Source organism: Daktulosphaira vitifoliae, unplaced genomic scaffold (genome assembly GCF_025091365.1).
Source record: "Daktulosphaira vitifoliae isolate Bord-2020 unplaced genomic scaffold, ASM2509136v1 Scaffold_5, whole genome shotgun sequence".
NCBI classification, from domain to species: Eukaryota; Metazoa; Arthropoda; class Insecta; order Hemiptera; family Phylloxeridae; genus Daktulosphaira; species Daktulosphaira vitifoliae.
The window spans coordinates 15,078,247-15,099,345 of record NW_026099576.1 but is presented as its reverse complement, the minus strand read 5'-3'; the positions used below and the strand labels follow the sequence as shown (position 1 = coordinate 15,099,345).

General features: G+C 26.1%; 1 protein-coding gene across 1 annotated transcript in view; it reads right to left on the bottom strand.

The window, feature by feature from the left end:
• Positions 1–3,921: 3,921 nt before the first annotated feature.
• LOC126908611 (formin-like protein) overlaps positions 3,922–21,099 on the bottom strand; it is a 28,927-nt gene continuing 11,749 nt past the window's right edge. The window contains exons 3-19 of the mRNA XM_050690843.1: positions 13,406–13,492; positions 13,231–13,310; positions 12,823–12,965; positions 12,565–12,761; positions 8,924–9,000; positions 8,690–8,861; positions 7,554–7,814; positions 7,248–7,494; positions 6,881–7,167; positions 6,604–6,820; positions 6,414–6,541; positions 5,904–6,068; positions 5,558–5,837; positions 5,204–5,484; positions 5,032–5,145; positions 4,207–4,439; positions 3,922–4,139 (exon numbers count right to left, since the gene is read on the bottom strand). Coding sequence (XP_050546800.1) covers positions 4,227–4,439; positions 5,032–5,145; positions 5,204–5,484; positions 5,558–5,837; positions 5,904–6,068; positions 6,414–6,541; positions 6,604–6,820; positions 6,881–7,167; positions 7,248–7,494; positions 7,554–7,814; positions 8,690–8,861; positions 8,924–9,000; positions 12,565–12,761; positions 12,823–12,965; positions 13,231–13,310; positions 13,406–13,492 — 2,949 coding nt within the window. The 3' untranslated portion in view covers positions 3,922–4,139; positions 4,207–4,226. The remainder of the gene's footprint in view (positions 4,140–4,206; positions 4,440–5,031; positions 5,146–5,203; positions 5,485–5,557; positions 5,838–5,903; positions 6,069–6,413; positions 6,542–6,603; positions 6,821–6,880; positions 7,168–7,247; positions 7,495–7,553; positions 7,815–8,689; positions 8,862–8,923; positions 9,001–12,564; positions 12,762–12,822; positions 12,966–13,230; positions 13,311–13,405; positions 13,493–21,099) is intronic.

Sequence of the window (21,099 nt, the reverse complement as noted above, 5' to 3'; positions counted from 1 at the left end):
ACAGTAGAAAATAAATATTTATTAAATATTCATTCAATACTTATATGTTACTTATGGATATAAATTGTTTAAGAAACATATATAAAATAAAATTAAGAACAGAGTTTTTAGGTATATAAATAAGCTTTATTTCGTCAAAATTACAATAAGCATGTGTTATTTTACAAATGAAATTTAACTCAGTGTGAGTAAAAAAAAAAAATAAATATTGAAAAATATAACAATATAAAATGCGTGAAAATTTATATTACACAAAAAGAAATATGCAACAAAACAAATATGAAATAACAATAAAAAGAATCAAAAATAATGAAAATGCGAACAAAAAACATCCACAAATGAGTGGAAAACAACAGTTGTCAAACATTTGAAAAATAATCAAACTCTGACTTATGTGAAACTCCGTAAGGAGCGACTGCGGCGCGTTGAAGAAGATTGGCGGCGGCTTCCATGACAACCATAACGTATCATGTCACACTTCTTCAACAGACGCCTGTTGCGAGTTGCATAGGCCTCAAATTGTGCGGCTGAGTCACTGAGTCTTACGAACATACTCAGGCCATATTCCAAAAGAGTCGATGGCTCATATGACGATGAAGCGACCAACTCTCTGATCTTTACGCACCGGGCGGTGGTATCTAGAACAGTTGGCTCGGTCGAGGAAGTATGCGGATCGAACAGCTTTTTAAAGATAAGCATAAATTCCCATACTGGTCTGATACGCCGCATACTACGTATTTCCCCGGGACCATATTCGTCCGAATAATAGTCGATGGTGTTCATAATGTGCAACCGCTGGGCCATTAAGCAATCTCGCAACACTTCGAAGGCGGGACTAAGTGGTTGAGTGTTCCTGACAGCGGATTCTGGATCCCACAGATCATACTCATCTCCAATTGAGTGGATCAGATGTCGATACAGTTTATCGGTGTCCAATAGATATCCAATCAACTTGTCCCGGCCTTCTTGGATCTGCCTGACTAATCCTGATAGCTTCGTATTTTGCGAGTCCATGTTGAGCTTGTTGAATGAAATAGTATTCACAATGCACAGTTTTTTTATCGCAATCAACGTTAATTAGAAACTTATTAGACGAGAGAAATCGGGCAGACCCGTAAATTTGTCTTCGATGTTCACCGTATATATAGGCAAAAATTCTCTAGTTGCTTAGAAACAGAATAGTTATAATTTTATTTTCGGCTAGTATACTTTATTATTTTACTTAAAGCCAATATACGTTTTTTAATATGAGCCAGCATATTTTATCATTTTTCTTCTAACTAATAAGTAATTTTATTTTAGCCAGAATGATTATAATGATTTTTTAATTGACAAAAAAATTAGAAAATTAACAGTTTCACTTGTACGTATATTTTAATATCACTATAAGCAATGAGTGTTTAAAAGTCTTTAAAAATATATACAAAACGATTTTTTAAATATATGTAGCAACTTTTTAATGACCGCTTTTACATAAAAAAAAATTATTAACTTTGAAAATGTGTTAATCAAACATTTTTATAATAAACTATATAGTTTATTAGACATTTCTTTTTGGAATTAATATAATTTAGCTCACACGCGTTTTTTTTTTACTCCGATTACAGATATGTAAAAAATGTATGTTGGTTAAAAAGTTATAACCCTTTAAAGTTTGCATATTAAGCAGTTATTAGGTCGCAAACATTCCATTAATATTCTTCTCAATGTTGTTTTTGTCAATAAATATGGAGAAAAAGTGCTCAAATTGAAAGTACCTATTACTAATATAGTTATTTTAAAAGCCATTACTTCTCCGTTTTTATCTTTAAGTTGAATTTTTCAAAATAATGTGCATTTTGCGAGTAAATATTATTAGTTAAAACAAATTTTCTATAGATAATGCTTATAATACTATATAAATAGGTTTTTTATACTTATTAACAATATTAATTTAATAAAAAAACAGCATTTTATCATAGGATGAAGTACCTACACAGGAAGTTGAAGTTGAAAATCAAATCTATAAAACATAGTTCAAGAATTGATATTGAAAAATTATTTTAAAATATTAAAATTGAACTAAATAAAAGTCAGTTAAAAATTTTAAAATTATACCTTTTAGTTACAATTCAATCTTATTTAGACAATTTGTAGTTTATATTATTTATAACAAATAAAAAGATATTAATTTAAGTGTTACAAAAATATCATAATTCCATTTTACTGTTTACAAATGAAAATATTGATTTTTAAGTTACAATAATTACAGCAATATACAGATAAATTGTATTTTTACTTTATTAGCATCAATTAGATTAATCAATTAGGAATCAATAAGTTTAGAAAAAACAATAATTTTTAACTAATACTTTTATTCAAATATTTATCTATTTTTTCTTGATTAAAATGAAAAAGAGAAAACAAAATGCATTTTGAACTACAGTGGCGTTTATTGCTGAGTGAATGTTTCATGAAATTTATGGTTACAGTTTACTATTCTTAAACAAAATTTTAAAAATATATCATGTTTAAAAAATATTAAAATTATAACTTATAATATATATTATAAATCATAATGTTATATATTCTATAGAAATTAATTGATTTACTTAGAATATATAAAATATAATTTTCACAAACTTATCAATAAAAAAAAAATACACTAAAATAAAGTATTGACAATAATATAACATAAATTAATCTGACTGCAAAAGAATGCCTAAAATAACTTTTTTTTAAAATTTGCTTTATTAAATATATTATAGAGTTCATAAATATTAATCAGATTTTCTAGATATACTGATATTTTAGTAAAATTGATTTTAATATTACCTTAACAATTTTAAATCATCATGACAAGACTTAAATAAAAACAAAGACTAAACATTCAACTAAATTAAAGAATAAATATATAACAAATTTACTGATTACAATTAACATTTTGTGTCTATTGGTTGGAGAACACAGGTAAAAGAATTATGTTAAATTTTCAATATAATTTTTTTTAAATTTCATTAAAATCTAGAGTATGGAGTTGATAAACTAAAATGAATTTCATTTTAACACTATTTAATAGTAAATAACAAATATACAACTAATAAATAATAAATACAAGTAAAATTTTAAAACAAATTAAGATAAAAATAAAAATAGTAGTAATATGTTATTTAATAACATAAAAGTAAATAAATAGGTACATTTAGATATATATTAAATATAATTTTATAAAAACTAATCTTATGAAAAACTGTTGTATTTAAAAAAAAACACATAGATACTATTTCATCTTAGAAGGAATAATTAATCAGAAACTGTAAAATTTTCACAAGGCACTTTTGATTGACCAGGACATCTACTATGAGTATTATTCTTATTTTTTACCTAAGTTTTTTTTTTAATTGATGATATCAACTATATATTTAAAGATGTTGAAATAAAAATTAAATGCACACTGTAAAAAAATATTTATCAAAATACAAAATATTCTTAGAATTTAAATATATATTTTCATTTAATAAAAAAATTAATAGGTCATTCACAGATTTTTTGATTTTTTTTTTTTAATAGTAAATTTTTCAATAGATTTCACAAGAAAAATAAATACATAGAAATTTGTTTATTAAATTAAAAATTAAAATTTAATTAAATCATATTTAAAAAATGTTATAAGATAAATAAAAAATTATCAAAAATTCTGAATTATTTACTATTTTACCTTACGACTAGTTAGTGTAACTATTAAGCCTAATTTAACATTTAAAAATTATAAATCTTGGCTACAATATTGTATTCATAAAATGATAGAGTACTATTATTTTATAAAAAATATAATAAAAATAAATACGTACCTTAATAATAATGGTAATACCAAAATAGTGTAACATGAAAATAAACTATTCAAATTAATAATTGAAAAATTAAAATCAAATGTTAGGTGGAAAATCAAAACTAAAAAGTTTTGCATCATCAAAAATTATTATATTACAATACATAACATTTATCTTATAATTAAAAAAAAAACAGTCATAAATTTATTTTAATATATATATATATATAAATAAATTTATTAATAACAAATGATATAAACAAAACAAATATATGTCAAAACTTAAATTAAATGTCACAAATATTTGGAATGTGTTCCATATTTTGAAATCCTACAAAATATAATTAAATTAGATTTTATTATTTTGAATAAACTAAAAAATCTATGTATTTTATTACCTTCAGTTTAAAGATGATTCTCAAATATCTAATTCTTCTAAAGTTCTTGACAACCGATTACTGTCTATTCGCCTTCTTTGGCTTCTTCGAACAGCATCAGCACGTCGATAAGGTTCATTTTTTAAACCTAATAAAATATCTTCTAATGCTCCATTATACACTTCATCTTGATGTAACAATTTTTTTTCTTTAACCATTTTGGTTTTATTCTTCAATTCATTTATTACAGCATCCTATAAAATGAGATTAAATTATGTAAATATTTTTATATACAAAAATTATCAATTTCAGCAATTTTCAAACAACATTTAGGTATGTAACAGGATTTTCTCATAATGCATAAATATGTTTTGGATTATGAACCAAAAAAATATATGCATTACTGAGATAAATTGTAGCTAGTTCTGTAGTTAGTTTCAAAAATAAATAACAAATATAATAATTTTAGTAAATGTTATAGTAGAAATAATTATAGTGACTAACCGAAAAAAATATGCATCTCGGCCAGTTACTACCAGTTGTGCTTAATACTTTTTAATTTGATAATAGAAGATAGTTTTTCATTTTTTTTTTTATATTTTATTACATTTGCTTTAACTATAATAATATATGTATTGCCTATAGCAATAGAGCTGACAGCTATAGTTTATATTTCAAGATACCACATATATTTAAAACATTAATTTTCGATTTTTTTACTATTACATGTTTAATATTATAAAAATTTGAAGTGAAAAAATCTATAACTTATTTTAAAACGTAAATTTAGTTTAGTATGTAGTAAAGCAATAAATATAATTTTTTTATTCAAAAAATATAACTTACTTGTTGTATTTTTTGATTGGCTTTACTTTTAGCAGCTACATTTTCAGTACTAGCCTTAATCTGACTAGCAGCTTCTTCTAAGCGCTTTCTTTGTTCATTTTCAACATCAGATGTCTATTTTAATAAATTAACAAAATGAAATACCAACTAAAATAATTATTATTTTACATACCTTAAAAGCTTTAACAAATCGTACTAGCATGGAGAAGAAAGAATTTGCATCAGTACCCCGACGAGGCTCACCAAAATATTCTACACAATCTCTAAATGTTTCTTGAGCAGTTTTAGACTCATTTTTTAATCTTTTCAGCTTTTCTTCAGAGTTATTAAGGAAATCTCTTAAAATCAATACATTTTGAGTATTACCATGAACTCTAGTTTCACATTCTTTTTTGACGATTTCCATGTTCTTTTCTAACTCATTGACGTCAGTAATAACATTCTCGAGAGACACTGAATTAATAATACAAATATTTTAATTAAGTAATCAAAATGCATATTAAATTAATAATTTTTTTTATCATACCCATTGCTGCTTTATCAATGTACATAAACTCAGAATCAAAATTCATTAACTCTGGCATACTGGATTTGATAGTATCAACAATGAAATGTAATAAACACATGCGTTTATCACTAGACTTTGTATCTACTAATGTATCTAATGATTGTAATTTAAAACCATAAGCTGGTCCTCGTTTTGCACTGTTCATATAATTACCAAAAGCTAAAACTACTTCTAAAACTTTGCGGAATTTTTTAGAATTCTTCACAGAACTAGAAGCTGATATGATTGCATGTACTTGCTGCAGCAAAATGTTTACACATTAAAGGATATAATAATTTTAAAAGAAACTCTAAACAAAACATACCGGAGATATTAGGTGAATGTTATCCATGAAATTACCCATATAACTCATAATAGATAATTTAGTAGCCAGTCGTTCTACTTTTGTTAGTTGCAATAAAAATTTATCTTCTTCTGTCAACATATTTGTATCTTTTTTTTCTAGCTGATACTCTCTATACGATTTTATCTACAAATGATAAATTTATTGTTTAAATCTTAATTTCTTAAGAAATGTTAATTATTATTGTTATTATTATTTTTATTCATTTTTTTTTATCACTTTTTAAAGCGAAGGAATACATTTTTAACTATTGATAATCAGGGACAGATGGTTAGTCCGTCGCGAGTGGGAGAGATGGCCACCCCAGTTACCAAATTGATCTTGTGCTCAGCAAATGAAGCCACCAATGACCAAGTTTCAAACCCGAGACAGTGCACATTAAGCACTGCTATGTTACCCACTTGGCCATACCATCCATCAGTGTGTCATTTTTATTTATTACTATTATTATTTTTATTCATTATTATTTACTTCTTGATCAGTAGGAATCATTCTTTGGAGTATTTCAACACTTTCTAAAGGTACTTGCTTTAGGTCTAAGGAATTAACAGCCATTATAACACGATCTACAGGCATGTCAAGTTTTCTTCTTGAAATAGCTAAAATTAAATTGTAAAAGTTTTTATTAGATTGAAATTATAGTAAAAACATTATATTTTACCTATATTTCTTAAGCGAGTATGTTCCAAAAGAGAAATACTATCTTGCTTTTTCATTCGCTTACTAGGATATGTCATCAAACCATCATGCTGATCAGAATCACCATTGATAAGAGCACGTCCAGCAGCTGTTAATTTGAATTTTTCTTCAAACTGACCAAAGTCTATCACAGAGTGTAATTTGTCATCATCTAATTCATTAAAAATGGTACCTCGAACCTATAAATTTGAATATGAAATAATAAAAACAAAATTGTTTAATAGTATAGCAATAATTACTTGATTTGGTTTCATGGCCACCCAATTAAGAGTTGGTAACTTATATTTAGTCAGCACTTTACGTTTGATAGTCATGGCACCATCTGGTGCTTGCATTGTACCAGCTAAAGGTGGAGGTGCTGGAATACTTGTAGGTTTAGATGAAATTGGTGGAGGTGGCGGTGGTGGAGGAGCAGCTATAGAAGTTACCGAAGCTGCAGCAGGTGGTGGAGGTGGCGGAGGAGGTGGTGATATAGATATACTATTACTACCTGTTGAAGAACAACTAGAAATACCACTACTAGAGCCTGAAAAATTATACAAAAATGCATTATTTTAAGGATCAACCCTGTGTTTTAAAACAAAATTGAATAGAAAAAGTTAGTACTTAAATCAGGATGAGCTCCTCCCCGTGAGATCAGTTCTTGGATTTTTTCTTCAAGCATTGATTGCCTAGATTGAGATTCTCGTTTTTGATCATTGACAACACGCCTTAGTGTTGCTACTTCTTCTTCAACAGCACGTTTACTCTCAGCTGCTGCATCCCTCTCAGCTCGAGCCATACCTAATGCACTCTCTAGAGCAGCCAATTGAGCCAAAGATTCCCGCTCTAATTCTCCTAGCCTGTCATGTGCCTAAATATAATACTAATATAAGTATTCAGAAATATATGTATAAAATTTTAAATACACACATGTGCCAACTCATCTTCTAAAGTTTCAACTTTTTCTAATGCAGCTGTTTTTGTTTCACTGTCTTCCATTAAAGCAGCTACATCAAACACATTATCAAGATATGCAGATATCTGAACTTGAAGCTCTTCACTTTCTGTATTTTTCAGTTTATCCAAATAATCATCAAGACCTAATGTACTAAACTCATATTGCAAATGAACACGGAAATTCATGTCTTCAACCGAATGTACAATTATGTTTATAAACTGCATGCAAGCAACCTTTGCACATAATTAAAATTAAATATATTTTACTTATTTATCCAACAAAAATCAATATAATAATTAATTATTTTTTTACACTTAAAACTAAAAGCAACAAATTATAATAAACATATTTCAACAAGTAAATATTTAGAAGAAAAATAATTTAAAAGGGTCATATTCATGAAGATTAGTCACTATTTTAGGAATAGATGTTATGTAAATCTTGTGATTTTTTAATTATATTTAAAAAAGTAATAACTACAATAAAATCTTTAATATTATCCAAGAATTTCTAGAGAATATGACTGGATTAAAATATGTTTGGGCCCAGGGAAGAAATTAAACTAGGTACCTTCATCTTAATCAAAGTCATGCTATTGATAATGACATAAATTACCCAAACTATTAAGAAAAAGTTCATTTTATAAATATTGCTTCTAAATCAACTTCCACCTCGAATGTCTTTAATTTTATTATTATAGGATAACTGCGCCAGATAATACAATTAATAACTAACAAGAGTTACTTATTTTTTTAAGTCTTTTATTAATTTATAGTTTGCTGCAATATTTTTGAAACTAAAACTAGTATTTTATCTAGAAAATTCTTTATAATAATAATGTAAAAATATTCATTATTAACTTAACCATAATATTTAATTTAATATTGCATATTGAAAATCAGAAATTTTCAGTGAATGAATATCACAGTAAAACTAAATTTAGACATTTTTTTTTTTTGTAATAAATACTATTTATTACACAACTTTTCACTATCAAATTATTCTATTAGTTACAAACTTGGTGATATTTATTCACAAATAATGTTACCCTTTTACAACAATTATAAAAAATAATTTTTTAGATAAATTTTTGCTTAAAATTGTATACCATAAATTCTATGTGAAAAACTTCGTAGTTAATAAAATAATCCATTAAGGTTTGGAAACGTTTTTTTTCCTGACAAACTTCTTTAAAATTATCAAATGCTGATAGAATGATCTCATGACCACCTTTGACTAGACATATAGCGGCCAGAAGCTCTAGTACCAAAGCTTTTGTCCTGTAAAATAATATTAAAATTAAATTTTAAAGAAAAACACATTTTACAATATCTATTTATACCTTAAACTCTTATGCATTAAACTAAGAGCAATACTATTAATCGCATCGGTATGTTGGATGACCATATTCAATCCATACTGAAAAAAAAAAATTAACATGAATATTGTTTACGAGAGAGACTATGCTTATAAAACGTTGATTGAATGTTTTTTTTTATCGTTAAAAACTGTGATTAGTTTCTTTGAAATTAAAATAAAATAGAACTTTTTTTTTATAAGCAGCATTTTAATAATATAGTCAAACTACGATTAACTAAAATAAGGATATTTAATTTAGAATTTTACTACCTACAATAGGTAGTAAAAAATATAAAATCTAATTTGCACCACCCCTATTAAAATACAGTTTGTAATTCGCATCTTAATTAATATCGATAATTTTTTCAATAGTTTAATAATTCGGTTATCTTCTTTGATGGTATTCATCGAATGAATAATCGATTTTAACACTCAAAATGGTGCTAATTACAAAAGTGTTTTAACAATTTTGGTGCAAATTGAGTATAATCACTCGTTTATATGTCATCGAAATCTAAAAACATATCCAAACCATTATCAGCACAAAGTCATGAATTAATCACTATGACTGTGCGTCCATTATGGTTTGGATGTGTCATTTACTGATCAATAATGGTACTCGATAAATTTTAATTTAATTTATGCGTAATACGATCATATTTATAATACGCGTATTAAAAAAGGAGGGTTACATAATCAGAAAATTCTCTTACTGAACCATACTGAGGACTTATTACTTCATTTCAAGAATATTACGCTCAACAGAGGAAGGCCCGTAACCCTGTAACACTATTACACTAATAACACTATTTACGCTACTAGGGAAGATAAACTAGATACTAATGAAAAAGTAGTATTCTCCACATACAATTTCAACTGTTGAGGTAGAATCTAACACCCATATTTCTCTTAATTACGTCAGTAGGGTTAATAAAATGGTACAGCACTCATTAGATAAAACAAATTGTGTTTTTACAATACATTTATGGAAAAATTAAAATTAAATAAAAAAAGGAATTTTTTCAAAATTTTCAAATTGCATCAATATTAAAGAGAAATTTATTCCCATTAACACCTTGGGTACGCAACTAGTAAAATCAATTAACTCAGTCGTAAAAATTGTCAAGACTAGCATATAGACCAACCGAACAAAAAAATAATTACCTTTTAACTACTAACGATTAAATCAAAGCAAAATGATGGATTTTTTTTTTTGCTTTTTACTGTCTATTGAATTTACACACAATTTACTGAAAATTTCAATAAATTAAGAATGTAAAAAAAAATTAGTAATTTTTACCATAAGTCATTTAGGATTTATGCGGAAAAGAATAGTGAGTGGAAATATATTTTCATACATGACATTTAAAGGTCTTTGTCGTAGTCAGTCAAACATTAATGAAAATGCCAACTGAAAACCGAAAATTAAAGAAGTAAAATAATAAAAAAATATAGGAACCTTGCCAGTTGAAATTAAAGTTCATCGCGTAAATGACAAAAACAATATTAGTCATCAACATTAGCCAAATTTGCACATAAGAAACATAAAATTTTTAATAAAATACATATATTATATATTATGTATTTTATATTATACAATACAATTACAGTTACATTCAATAAAAGAATATAATTAAGTATTAATATTAGGGCGTGGTTGTTAATATAAAAGTATAAAAAATTTGTTTTAGGTACAACAAATTTGTTAATACCTAATTTTAAAACTAATAAATAAAAAATAGTACTTCAATAAAATAATAATAAAAATTTATATATATTAAAATTAGTATTTTTTGAATTCATATTAATACTAAAAATATTTGGATTAGAATGCCGTAATATTCTTAAATATGCTTTAGGCCTCTTTCTGCTGTATCGTGTCTAATATGAAAATTAGATAAAACTATCAAGCCATTTTGAACAGAAGGATTTTCAACCCAACTAAGAGAATGAATACCAAAAAAATCTGTTCGTATATTAAATCTTTTAAACAAATTTAACGACTTTGGAAACACAATGTCAAGCTCTCTATTGAGAAATAGGCGAGTATCTTTTAGGTTTATTCTAATTCTTTTTTTACAGATTTTTCTTGTTTTTGTGATAACCCTCTTACCATTTTTAGGTGATAAACATCATAATTTAAAATTCGTTGTATCAGATTTTAATATAATAGAATCATTATAATTAATTAAAACTTTTAAAAACATAAATCATTGTACGGTGATTCAATGGTAACAGGTCCCTTAAACTTCAACATAAACGTTACCAAAAATACACAAATATCATGAAATGGATGATTCTTCTTGTGTTTTAAGCTTGATCTGTTTTCAAAACAAATATTTTTAGCGAGTAAATTGCTTTAGACTTCTAACTAGCGTGGTAAAAAACGCCCAGAGATGTAGAATTTTACATAATTTAGGAATTATGCACCCAAAAAAATTATTTTTAGTAATTTTTGTAATCATTACTAGATTATGGAACCTTAAATGTTTCCAAAAAAAATTTTATTATATAATTTTTAGTATGATGATTTTAAATTATTTAATCAGATTTGTGATTTATTGATATTTATACATTTTTTAAAGTTAATCCGAAAATACCATCAGCCAGTACAAATTTTTATTAATTGCCTTGGAAACTTAAAAGTGTGTTTTTTCAATGTTATAATTTTGGGGGGATTAGGGAGGTTAATGCATCCTTTTTGTAACTTACGCGGTTTGTCGAATGTATTATCCAAATATATGAATTTAAGATATATATATTTTTACAACTTTTAAATTTTGGAGGGTAAATATTTGACTTACGATGTTTTAAGTAATAACCTTTTTTATTTAAAATAATTATGTCTATAATTTCTTCCTTAAAACTTTTAAGAATAAGTTGAACAGTTTTGAGATTACGCACATGAACAAAAAACTGACCAAATTATTGAATTTTCAACCCTCTTGAAACACGTGTTAACATGGATTTATTGTAATCAAATTTTGGACAACTTATTTTTATATGTTATAAAACAATATTTGGGTACTGGTAAATTAAATTATAAAATTTATACTTAAAGGAATATCTTAATTATAACTCTCGAAAAATTATTATGAAAAATATCAAATATTTTAAAAGTAATAATATATCTATGCAAAACTAATATCACAATTAAAATCTTCAGTGTTTACTTAATGTGCAAATGATACAATTTTTATGCAAATAAAAATTTCATCAACCTAAATAAGTTATGGGTTTACTGTAGTTTTTAAGTCGATATACAACACAATATTTATCTACAACATTCTTATTTTTATGATGTAATGTACAAATATATAATATACAACGTGCTGCTTAATCATATTTATATATATATGCCTAAACGTGAACTCATATGAAGTAATATATAATTTATAAACTGTATTTAATGCGAAGAATTTTAAAAGAATAATCGTTAATAAAATTTTATCTTAATGTTTGAAAGTAAAATATATTTTAAAATACTAATTAACTAAAACATATTATTTTTTTTCGTTTTTAATGGACAGAAAGGGCTATAATTGAATTAAGACATTCTTTCTTCATACTTTCATGAACAAAACAACATAAAATATTATTACAGCTAATAGACGAGAAATTTACCTTATTGTTCATGATTGCCCTCAAACACATGATACAAACATGTATATCATCTTTGGTATCACCCATATTTAACTTGGCCGCGTGTCGCGATCTTCTTTTAATGCTGGGGCTATCCAAAACATCTAAAGTGGGTCTAACATGATTTGTCGTATTGCCATTACTATTTATTCCATTAGAGTGCAATGTATAGTGATTACCTACAAAAATTCAATGATATTTAATGTAGACATTTAACATTGTATATAACAAAACACATACCTTGGGCAATTTTCTCAGTAGAGATGTTGGTAACATCTGCGCACACTCTTTGCTCATGTCTCATCATTACCAGTCTAAAGCTCAGGTAGTCTATCAACGAGTCTAACCCATGATTTTGGTCATCGAGAAATTCACGAACCCATCTATAAAAATTGATCCAGTACATTAAATATTTGTCAATTAGGGTCAAGTGTAGCTGCGAGAAGGTAATAAAAATAATTTATCATAGTTCAAATGTTCCAAACAAATATAATTAGATAATATTTTATCACAATTAAAATATAATTAATTTACTTCTATCAAGAAGATGAGAATTGAACTTTTTTTTTAAATAAAAAAATTAAGATTTTTAGCTGAGAAAATAAGATGAATTGGTTCATAAAATAAATTTGTATTTTAAGTAATTACTCAATATGATTAGTCCGTAATGATATTTCTAGATCTCTTAAAACTTGAGTTGATGTAGCATCTCCGACCATTTTCCGTTTCTGAAAAAATATACATTAAACTCAAACTAAAAGATTTGTTATCCATAGTAAATCATAAAAACTAAATTAAATTTGGATAAATAAAAATTACTTACCCTAGAACTTCGAGAAGCCTTTGGATCCAAATAGGTCCGAAGTCTAAATAAATAATGAGCAGGTGGATCTTTTGCTTGAACTCTTTCCTAAAATTAAAAACAGGTATAAATATATAAATCTTTACACTTAATATTTAAATAATGAACTCATAAATAATTTATACAATCGTGTTCAAATGACTCTGTATTTTATTTTATTTACCAATTGTAATTCTGAAGCTTGGTGCAAAAAGGGTCAATGTCTCATTTTTCCGTAAGTTTTGTCAGTATTATCACAAATAAGGTTATTAAAAAAAATAGTCTTATACAAATAATCTCGATTTGTTACGTAAATGAAATCATCAATAATTCGTAACAGAATAAACAGATTAACAAAAATTTAAAAATAATAATAAAAATATCTTTGAATTGAAAATATTTATTTTTAAAGATTTTTTTTCTTTCAAGAATTTAAATAAATAAAGGAAAGTTTACTTAAATATACAAAACAAATTTATATTAATAAAATTTTTTTTAACATTTTACATAAATTTATATATTTTGATTTTAGATAAAGTAAATTTCATCGCTACTGTGGGGATGCGGCATAATTGGGTCAAGTATAATAATATCTGACAGTGATTAAAATCACTATCATAAAAACGCTTTGATGCATTAATGTAGATAGTGTTTAATTTAAAAAAATTTAATTCCAAAAGCTACATGATCTCCTATTTCTTTATTTATATCCTGATTACAAGTTTTATAATGTAAGTGTAATATATGAATAAATAAATATCTATATATATTTATAATATATAAATATATATAGGGAAATGGTGTTATTTAAAAAAAAAGTATGTTGAATGAAAGAGGGATATAAATATTATTTCTCATAAAACAATTTTATTGATCCATACACTTTTCAATAAGTTATAGCATTATAAAGTTAAAAATATAAAAAAGAATTTTTTTATAAATATCATATTTTTTTTATTAACTTTGATGTCTGTTTTCATCGTGAAGACAAAATAAAGTCCGAAATTTTTTTTTCCATGATAAAGTATATTACATTAGCTTTAATTTAAGATATATATAAAAGTGTCAGACTTTCCGGAATTTTTTCAAAAGTTAAGTTTTGGCGTATCGTTGAAAGAAATCGGTTCGGTGAGAGCTGAGAAAAAGTGGTAACAGACACAAAATAAAAAATAAAAAAATTATATAACATAAAAAAAAAAAACATAGTAAAATTAATACTTCCTCAGCTTCGCATCAAAGCTAAAATTATAGTAACCTAATTACCCATGTTTCTGGATATATGACTTATAAAAAATAACAATAACAATTTTCAGTATATCTCCGAAAAAATATGAGGATTACTACCCTTTGAATAAAAACCATTTAACTATAATTGTATCTAAAACCCAAATAAAAGAGCTTAATTTAAAATAAAGATTAAAAAATTCAATAAAGTACAAGTCCACACAAGATAAAAATGAACTTAACTATACTTTTTCTGCGTTAGAAAAAATTAAAAATGAATACTGGGAAATTATTATAATGTAAAATTTGAAAATGTCAAAAAATCGTCATGCATTGTTTCACGAATATAAGTTAGAACATCATGACATTTTGTAAACATTATTAAAAAATAGACTCAATTTTTAAATTATATGAGTATACACACGATTTGGCAAAGTTTTGAATATTATTAAAACACATAAAATTTTCTTCTATTAAAAAAGCGTTTAGATGACTTAATTTTTAAAAATACATTATACTAGGTATTCAACGTCATATAGATTAAACAACGGAGGCAGAAAAGGATGAGTCAAACTGACGGTGATCCTTCACGAGACATATCCAAAAATAATATTCCTATTACAGCTGGTACATCCGACAGACAACATATATGCAATCTAAAGAGCGGTAGCAACTATAAAGTCTTATGGTAGGACGACGAACTCCTACTTTTTAACTATACTAACGTACTTAACAATATACGAAAATTGTAATAGAAAATACAAAAGAGTGGTGTTTCCATCAATTAATTAAAACTTTTTAAATAACAATTTTCCTGGACTTTACATAAATTAATTAAACTGTCTACAGTTACCAATAAAACCCTGCATGGCCATACGAATGACCTAAATAAACTGACTTCGAAACTGCCGCGTGAACTGGTCTATTGTTATGTAACATTTATTTACCGTCAATAACAAAAGAACGATGAAACAAATGATTGTCTGGCCTAAAAAATAAACTGTATTATAATCTCCAACGTTATTGAACTATATTGTAAAGCTGTTCTTTATTATCAGTGTATAATACACAAAAATTAACACTAAACTTGTATAAAAATAATATCGTTGTACTGAGTGTGGACGAAGAAACTATTCTAATTTGCCTCTAGAATTTTCGTCTATTACAATCACATTATTATGGTAAAGCATAAATTATTACAATAACGTATTCGATGTAACTCACGAGCGATATTTAACTATTCGTCTGGCATTACGTTTACATTAATTTTTTACAATTGAATACATAATTAATAAAATAAAATATATTATGTCACGTTAATAATACAGCAGACACATTTATTAGGTAGAGTTTTACTATTTTTTCTGATTTCTTAATAGACTTCAAAGAGATAAATTCATACATAAAAATGTTTATAAACATTGAGTACACCGCGTGATATAGACAAATGTTTGACCTCGAAGCTGAGCTAACTGAGGTTAACGGGGAACGCGCGATGAGTCATTCCATGTACATACTATACGGTCTCACTGCCCACATTGAAAGTTACTGACGCGATAGACACCTTTCATTAATATTGCACACATAAAATCACTAAGTAAATACTTATTAGTATTAAACTTTCCCGTAACTGACAATAAAATTTACTCTAGGACTTATATATGTAGTTGATAAATAATAATCAACCTTGAATTACTAATGTAGGACGACGACACAATAATAGGAAATTATATGCACTATCGAGATACATAGAAAAAAACCTAAAACTGATTCTTAACTTCTAATTAATCTTAACATTGCATATGAAAATTATGATAAAATTAATAATAGAAATATGCAATTATTAAATAATTATTTTCTCAAACAACTCAAAATGTAATTACTATACACAAGTCTCTAAAAACCTGTAATAACTTGTAACTATGTTCAATGTCAAAACTTATTATGACTCTTCATTGAAAATATAACTGACTTAACAAAAAAAAAACCATTAAACATTTCACTGATAAAACGCAAATGTTTTTAGTCGATGTACTAACAATCAAATACTAAGATCAAAATTATTATTTTATACGGTTAGAAACCATTGCAAAATATTATCGCTTTTCTTATATTTGCGTTATATATTCCGCCAGATTTTGATACCTTTAATAACTTTTAATCAAGTGCATATTTTGCGTTAATTTTTATTTTTAAGTATTATTGTTTTGTAAACATAAACTATAGTTATAGTAACAATTAATCAAAATGAATTATCGAATTATAGATTTACCGAGTATTGGTTGCGGTATTGGACTTTGATTATTGACACTGGCATTCTCGGTTTCCGATGTTAAATGTCATATCCCATTAATCAAAATCAACGCTACGGGCTCACCCATTGACATCGAAGCCCATAGCATATTGCAAGTAATAAAGAGACATGAAATATTTTAATATTAAATAACGCCTACAAACACGGTAAAAAAATTACATTAGTCTTTACAACGGAAAACCGAAATGAATGTTGCACTTAATGCGGATAATCAGTATGCCCATGCTTATATCACGTTTCCTGTACCAGAAAAGCAGGTATTACTTAATATTATCATATGCTTACAGAAATACTTCAAAAACATTACTATAAACTTTTTAGTACACAGGAAACGAAAATACAAAATGAGAATATATAAAAGAACTTCTAGTTGAAATTAATGCCGTTTTTAAGGCGCAAAACTGTTGAAAGCCTAAGTATTTCAGAAAAATAACTATTATCACTTCTTAAATTATCCATGAGTATACTTAACACTTAAGTGTGTTTATTGGTAACATACAACTCAGTTTATACTTTAATAATAATTTTCTGTTTCTATAACTTCATAAAAAAATTAAATCGCTATTACTTTTTGATAAAGATTGGTCTTGGGTTTCTTTAAATAATTCGATAGACACAGGTTTCTTTTGGGTGTTGGCCAGGCGTAGTGAGTAAAAATGAAAGTTTCGTCGAAACGAGTTCGGGTTCGATTCTCGGGATGTTAACGAGGTTTTTCTTGTGATTTTCTCATTGATGATGTCTGCTCTTTGGTGCAAGCCGGCCATAATACCCGTTCTGTCCATCTGGCCTTGCAGAGAACTAACTTTGATTCCCTAACATTTGAAAGATGGCCAATACCCTTTGTAGCGTGTTGGGCTTGAAAAATAGAAGGATATAACACTTATTATGTTTTTACATAGATTTCCTTTGAGTCTTATCATAGGATATCTGTACATATGTTACATAATCACTTGAGTCAAATATTCGATAGCATAGAGAATAATAAATGGTTCAAAAATAAAAATATATTTAAAATAAAAAACCCAGCACAGGGGGGTCGCGGCACAGTGGTGACGTGGCATAGTTGGATCAAGTATAATGATATCTGACAGTGATTAAAATCACTATCAAAAATAAACGCTTCGATGCAAATCTTTAGATAGTGTTTAATTTTAAAAAAATTGATGTTTTATTCCAAAAGCTACTTGATCTGCTGGTTCCTTATTAATATCTCGATTAAGATAAAGTATGTCGAATGAAAAAAGGTTTATTAAAAAATATTATTTCTCATAAAAAAATTGTGTGGATCCATAAACTTTTCAATAAGTTATAGCATTATAAAGTTAAATATAATATAAATAATAAAATCGAAAATTTTCACACAAAAATAGCATTCGGTAGCCGTTTTCACCATGAAGACAAGTCCAGAGGTCAAATTTTTTTTTTTCAAATTAAAGTACATTACATTAGCTTTAATTTAAGATATATATAAAAGTGTCAGACCTTCCGGAACATTTTCAAAAGTTAAGTTGAAAAAGTTAATTTTTTGTGAAAAAGTTGTCATTTTAAATCCCCCCCTGTGGGCAGACAAAAAGTCAAATTTACAAAAAAAATATACCAAATAATAGGTAAGAACATTATGTATCTATAAAAAAAAAATGATATTGATATATTCATTTTTAAAAAAGTTATGGCAGTTTTTAGTATAAAAAAATTGAAAAAATTTCGAACATTAGCGATTTTTAAATTTGTAATTTTTTTGGAGGTTTCCCCCATTTACGGGGAATGAGGGAAATTTTTTCAATTTTTGAGGGTAATGTCTTCGACTAGATACGATTTGTGATCTTTTGACGTATCGTTGAAAGAAATCGGTTCGGTGAGAGCTGAGAAAAAGTGGTGACACAAAAAAAAAAACACATCTTAGTAAAACCAATACCTTCTCAGCTTCGCATCAAAGCAAAAAATATTTAACTAGTAAAGCCATAAAAATTACAAAAAAAAATCGAATTTCAGAAACAAAGTTAACATTATCAATGCTAAACATATACTAAAAAACCGGCTGAAATAAACTTCATTATATACCCCAAATAACGTCATCACTAAGTGATGTTATCATCTAGTCGATTTTCAGTAGGTAAAGATTTCAATTAATTTTAGTGTCACAGATCTATGAATTTTTGATACCAGAATAACTTACAGTAAACCAGTCTAATTATGTGAAATACCTTTGGATGATACAATTTTGATGGTTAAATATCTATTACCATTTTAGTTACATCAATATACATCACTAATAAAATGTATTACAAGTATTTTTAAGAAATACATAATTTGATAACAAAAATTAAATAATAAAATCTTTAAATTATTTTATTTTTAGACATTTCTAATGCCTCCCTTATATTAAATTCTTTGTAATTATTTACGTTTTTAATTAGCTTTATAGTTTTAGTTTCATTTATTTCTCGATTTATAAATTATTAATTACTTATTTATTCTTTTTCTTATACATTATAAGGATATCAAATATATATTTTTCAATGAGAACATATATTTTTAACTAACTGATAAAATAGTAAATGATATAATTTAAAAAATGACACTTCAACAACTTTTGAACCATCATTTCCAAAGTTAGAATAATAGACTTCAGATGATGCGCGGGTATGGCAATATTTATCATTAAACATATTTTGACCGCACTCTTTCACCCGCTTAGGTATAACAATGTCAATAACTTCTGAAATATTGAAAAATTGTATCTTTAGTAGCATAATACGCGAGTTTTACGATTGCATTTTAATTAAGTTATCAATACTTTCAATTATTACTCAAATACAAATCTTAGTTTTACAATTAAACATTCCCGAAAAAAGAAATGGGTGACCGCTTTCCCATAAACAATAAGATTGCTTAATGTGAAGGTTTTGTTAACTAGTGTCATAATGTAACAGTTTTCTTTTTTGATAATAAATTTAATTTTAAGTAAACAATTTTTTTTTCTTTTCATCATATAAAATTATCAGAAAACATGTCATCGCTCAAAAATATTTAAACGTTCCTTTAAACTTGTATTCCGATTAATTTTATGCACTCAACAAAGTCTGTCTTCTTTGAAAAAAAGCAACTAATATCAATTCATTATTTACATCCCTGGTAACGCGTTTACAAAATTAACAATGATTCTTGTATGATAAATATATAGAACATCAAATTAGAACAGTGATTCGACAAATAAATAATTCACCAATGCATTACATATAAAATTACACTATATATAACTTAAAATTATTTCAATAATATTAGTCCGGACTACAGTCAATGGTTATAATAATAAATGCCAGTACATATTGTAAATGAATTATTTTTTTATATGTAGAACTAGTTTTATAGATAACGCCAACATTTACTCGCACAAATTGGAGACGACAAATGAGACATAGTTGGTCCATAAATATAAGTAACAAACTTTATAACTGCACATACACAAACACATTTTAATTTAAACAAAAAAACCCAGCACAGGGGGGTCGCGGCACAGTTGTGACGTGGTATAGTTGGATCTAGTATAATGATATATGACAGTGATTAAAATCACTATCAAAAATAAACGCTTCGATGCAAATCTTTAGATAGTGTTTAATTTTAAAAAAATTGGTGTTTTATTCCAAAAGCTACTTGATTTGCTGGTTCCTTAATATCTCGATTAAGATAAAGTATGTCGAATGAAAAAGGGTTTATTAAAAAATATTATTTCTCATAAAAAAATTGTGTGGATCCATAAACTTTTCAATAAGTTATAGCATTATAAAGTTAAAAATGTAAAAAATAAAATTGAGAATTTTCACACGAAAATAGCATTCGGTTGCCGTTTTCACCATGAAGACAAGTCTAGAGGTCAAATTTTTTTTTTTCAAATTAAAGTACATTACATTAGCTTTAATTTAAGATATATATAAAAGTGTCAGACCTTCCGGAACATTTTCAAAAGTTAATTTGAAAAAGTAAATTTTTTGTGAAAAAGTTGTCATTTTAAATCCCCCCTTGTGGGCAGAAAAAAGGTCGAATTTACAAAAAAAATATACCAAATAATAGGTACAGACATCAAGCATCTATATAAAAAAGAATTATATTGATATGTTCATTTTTGAAAAAGTTA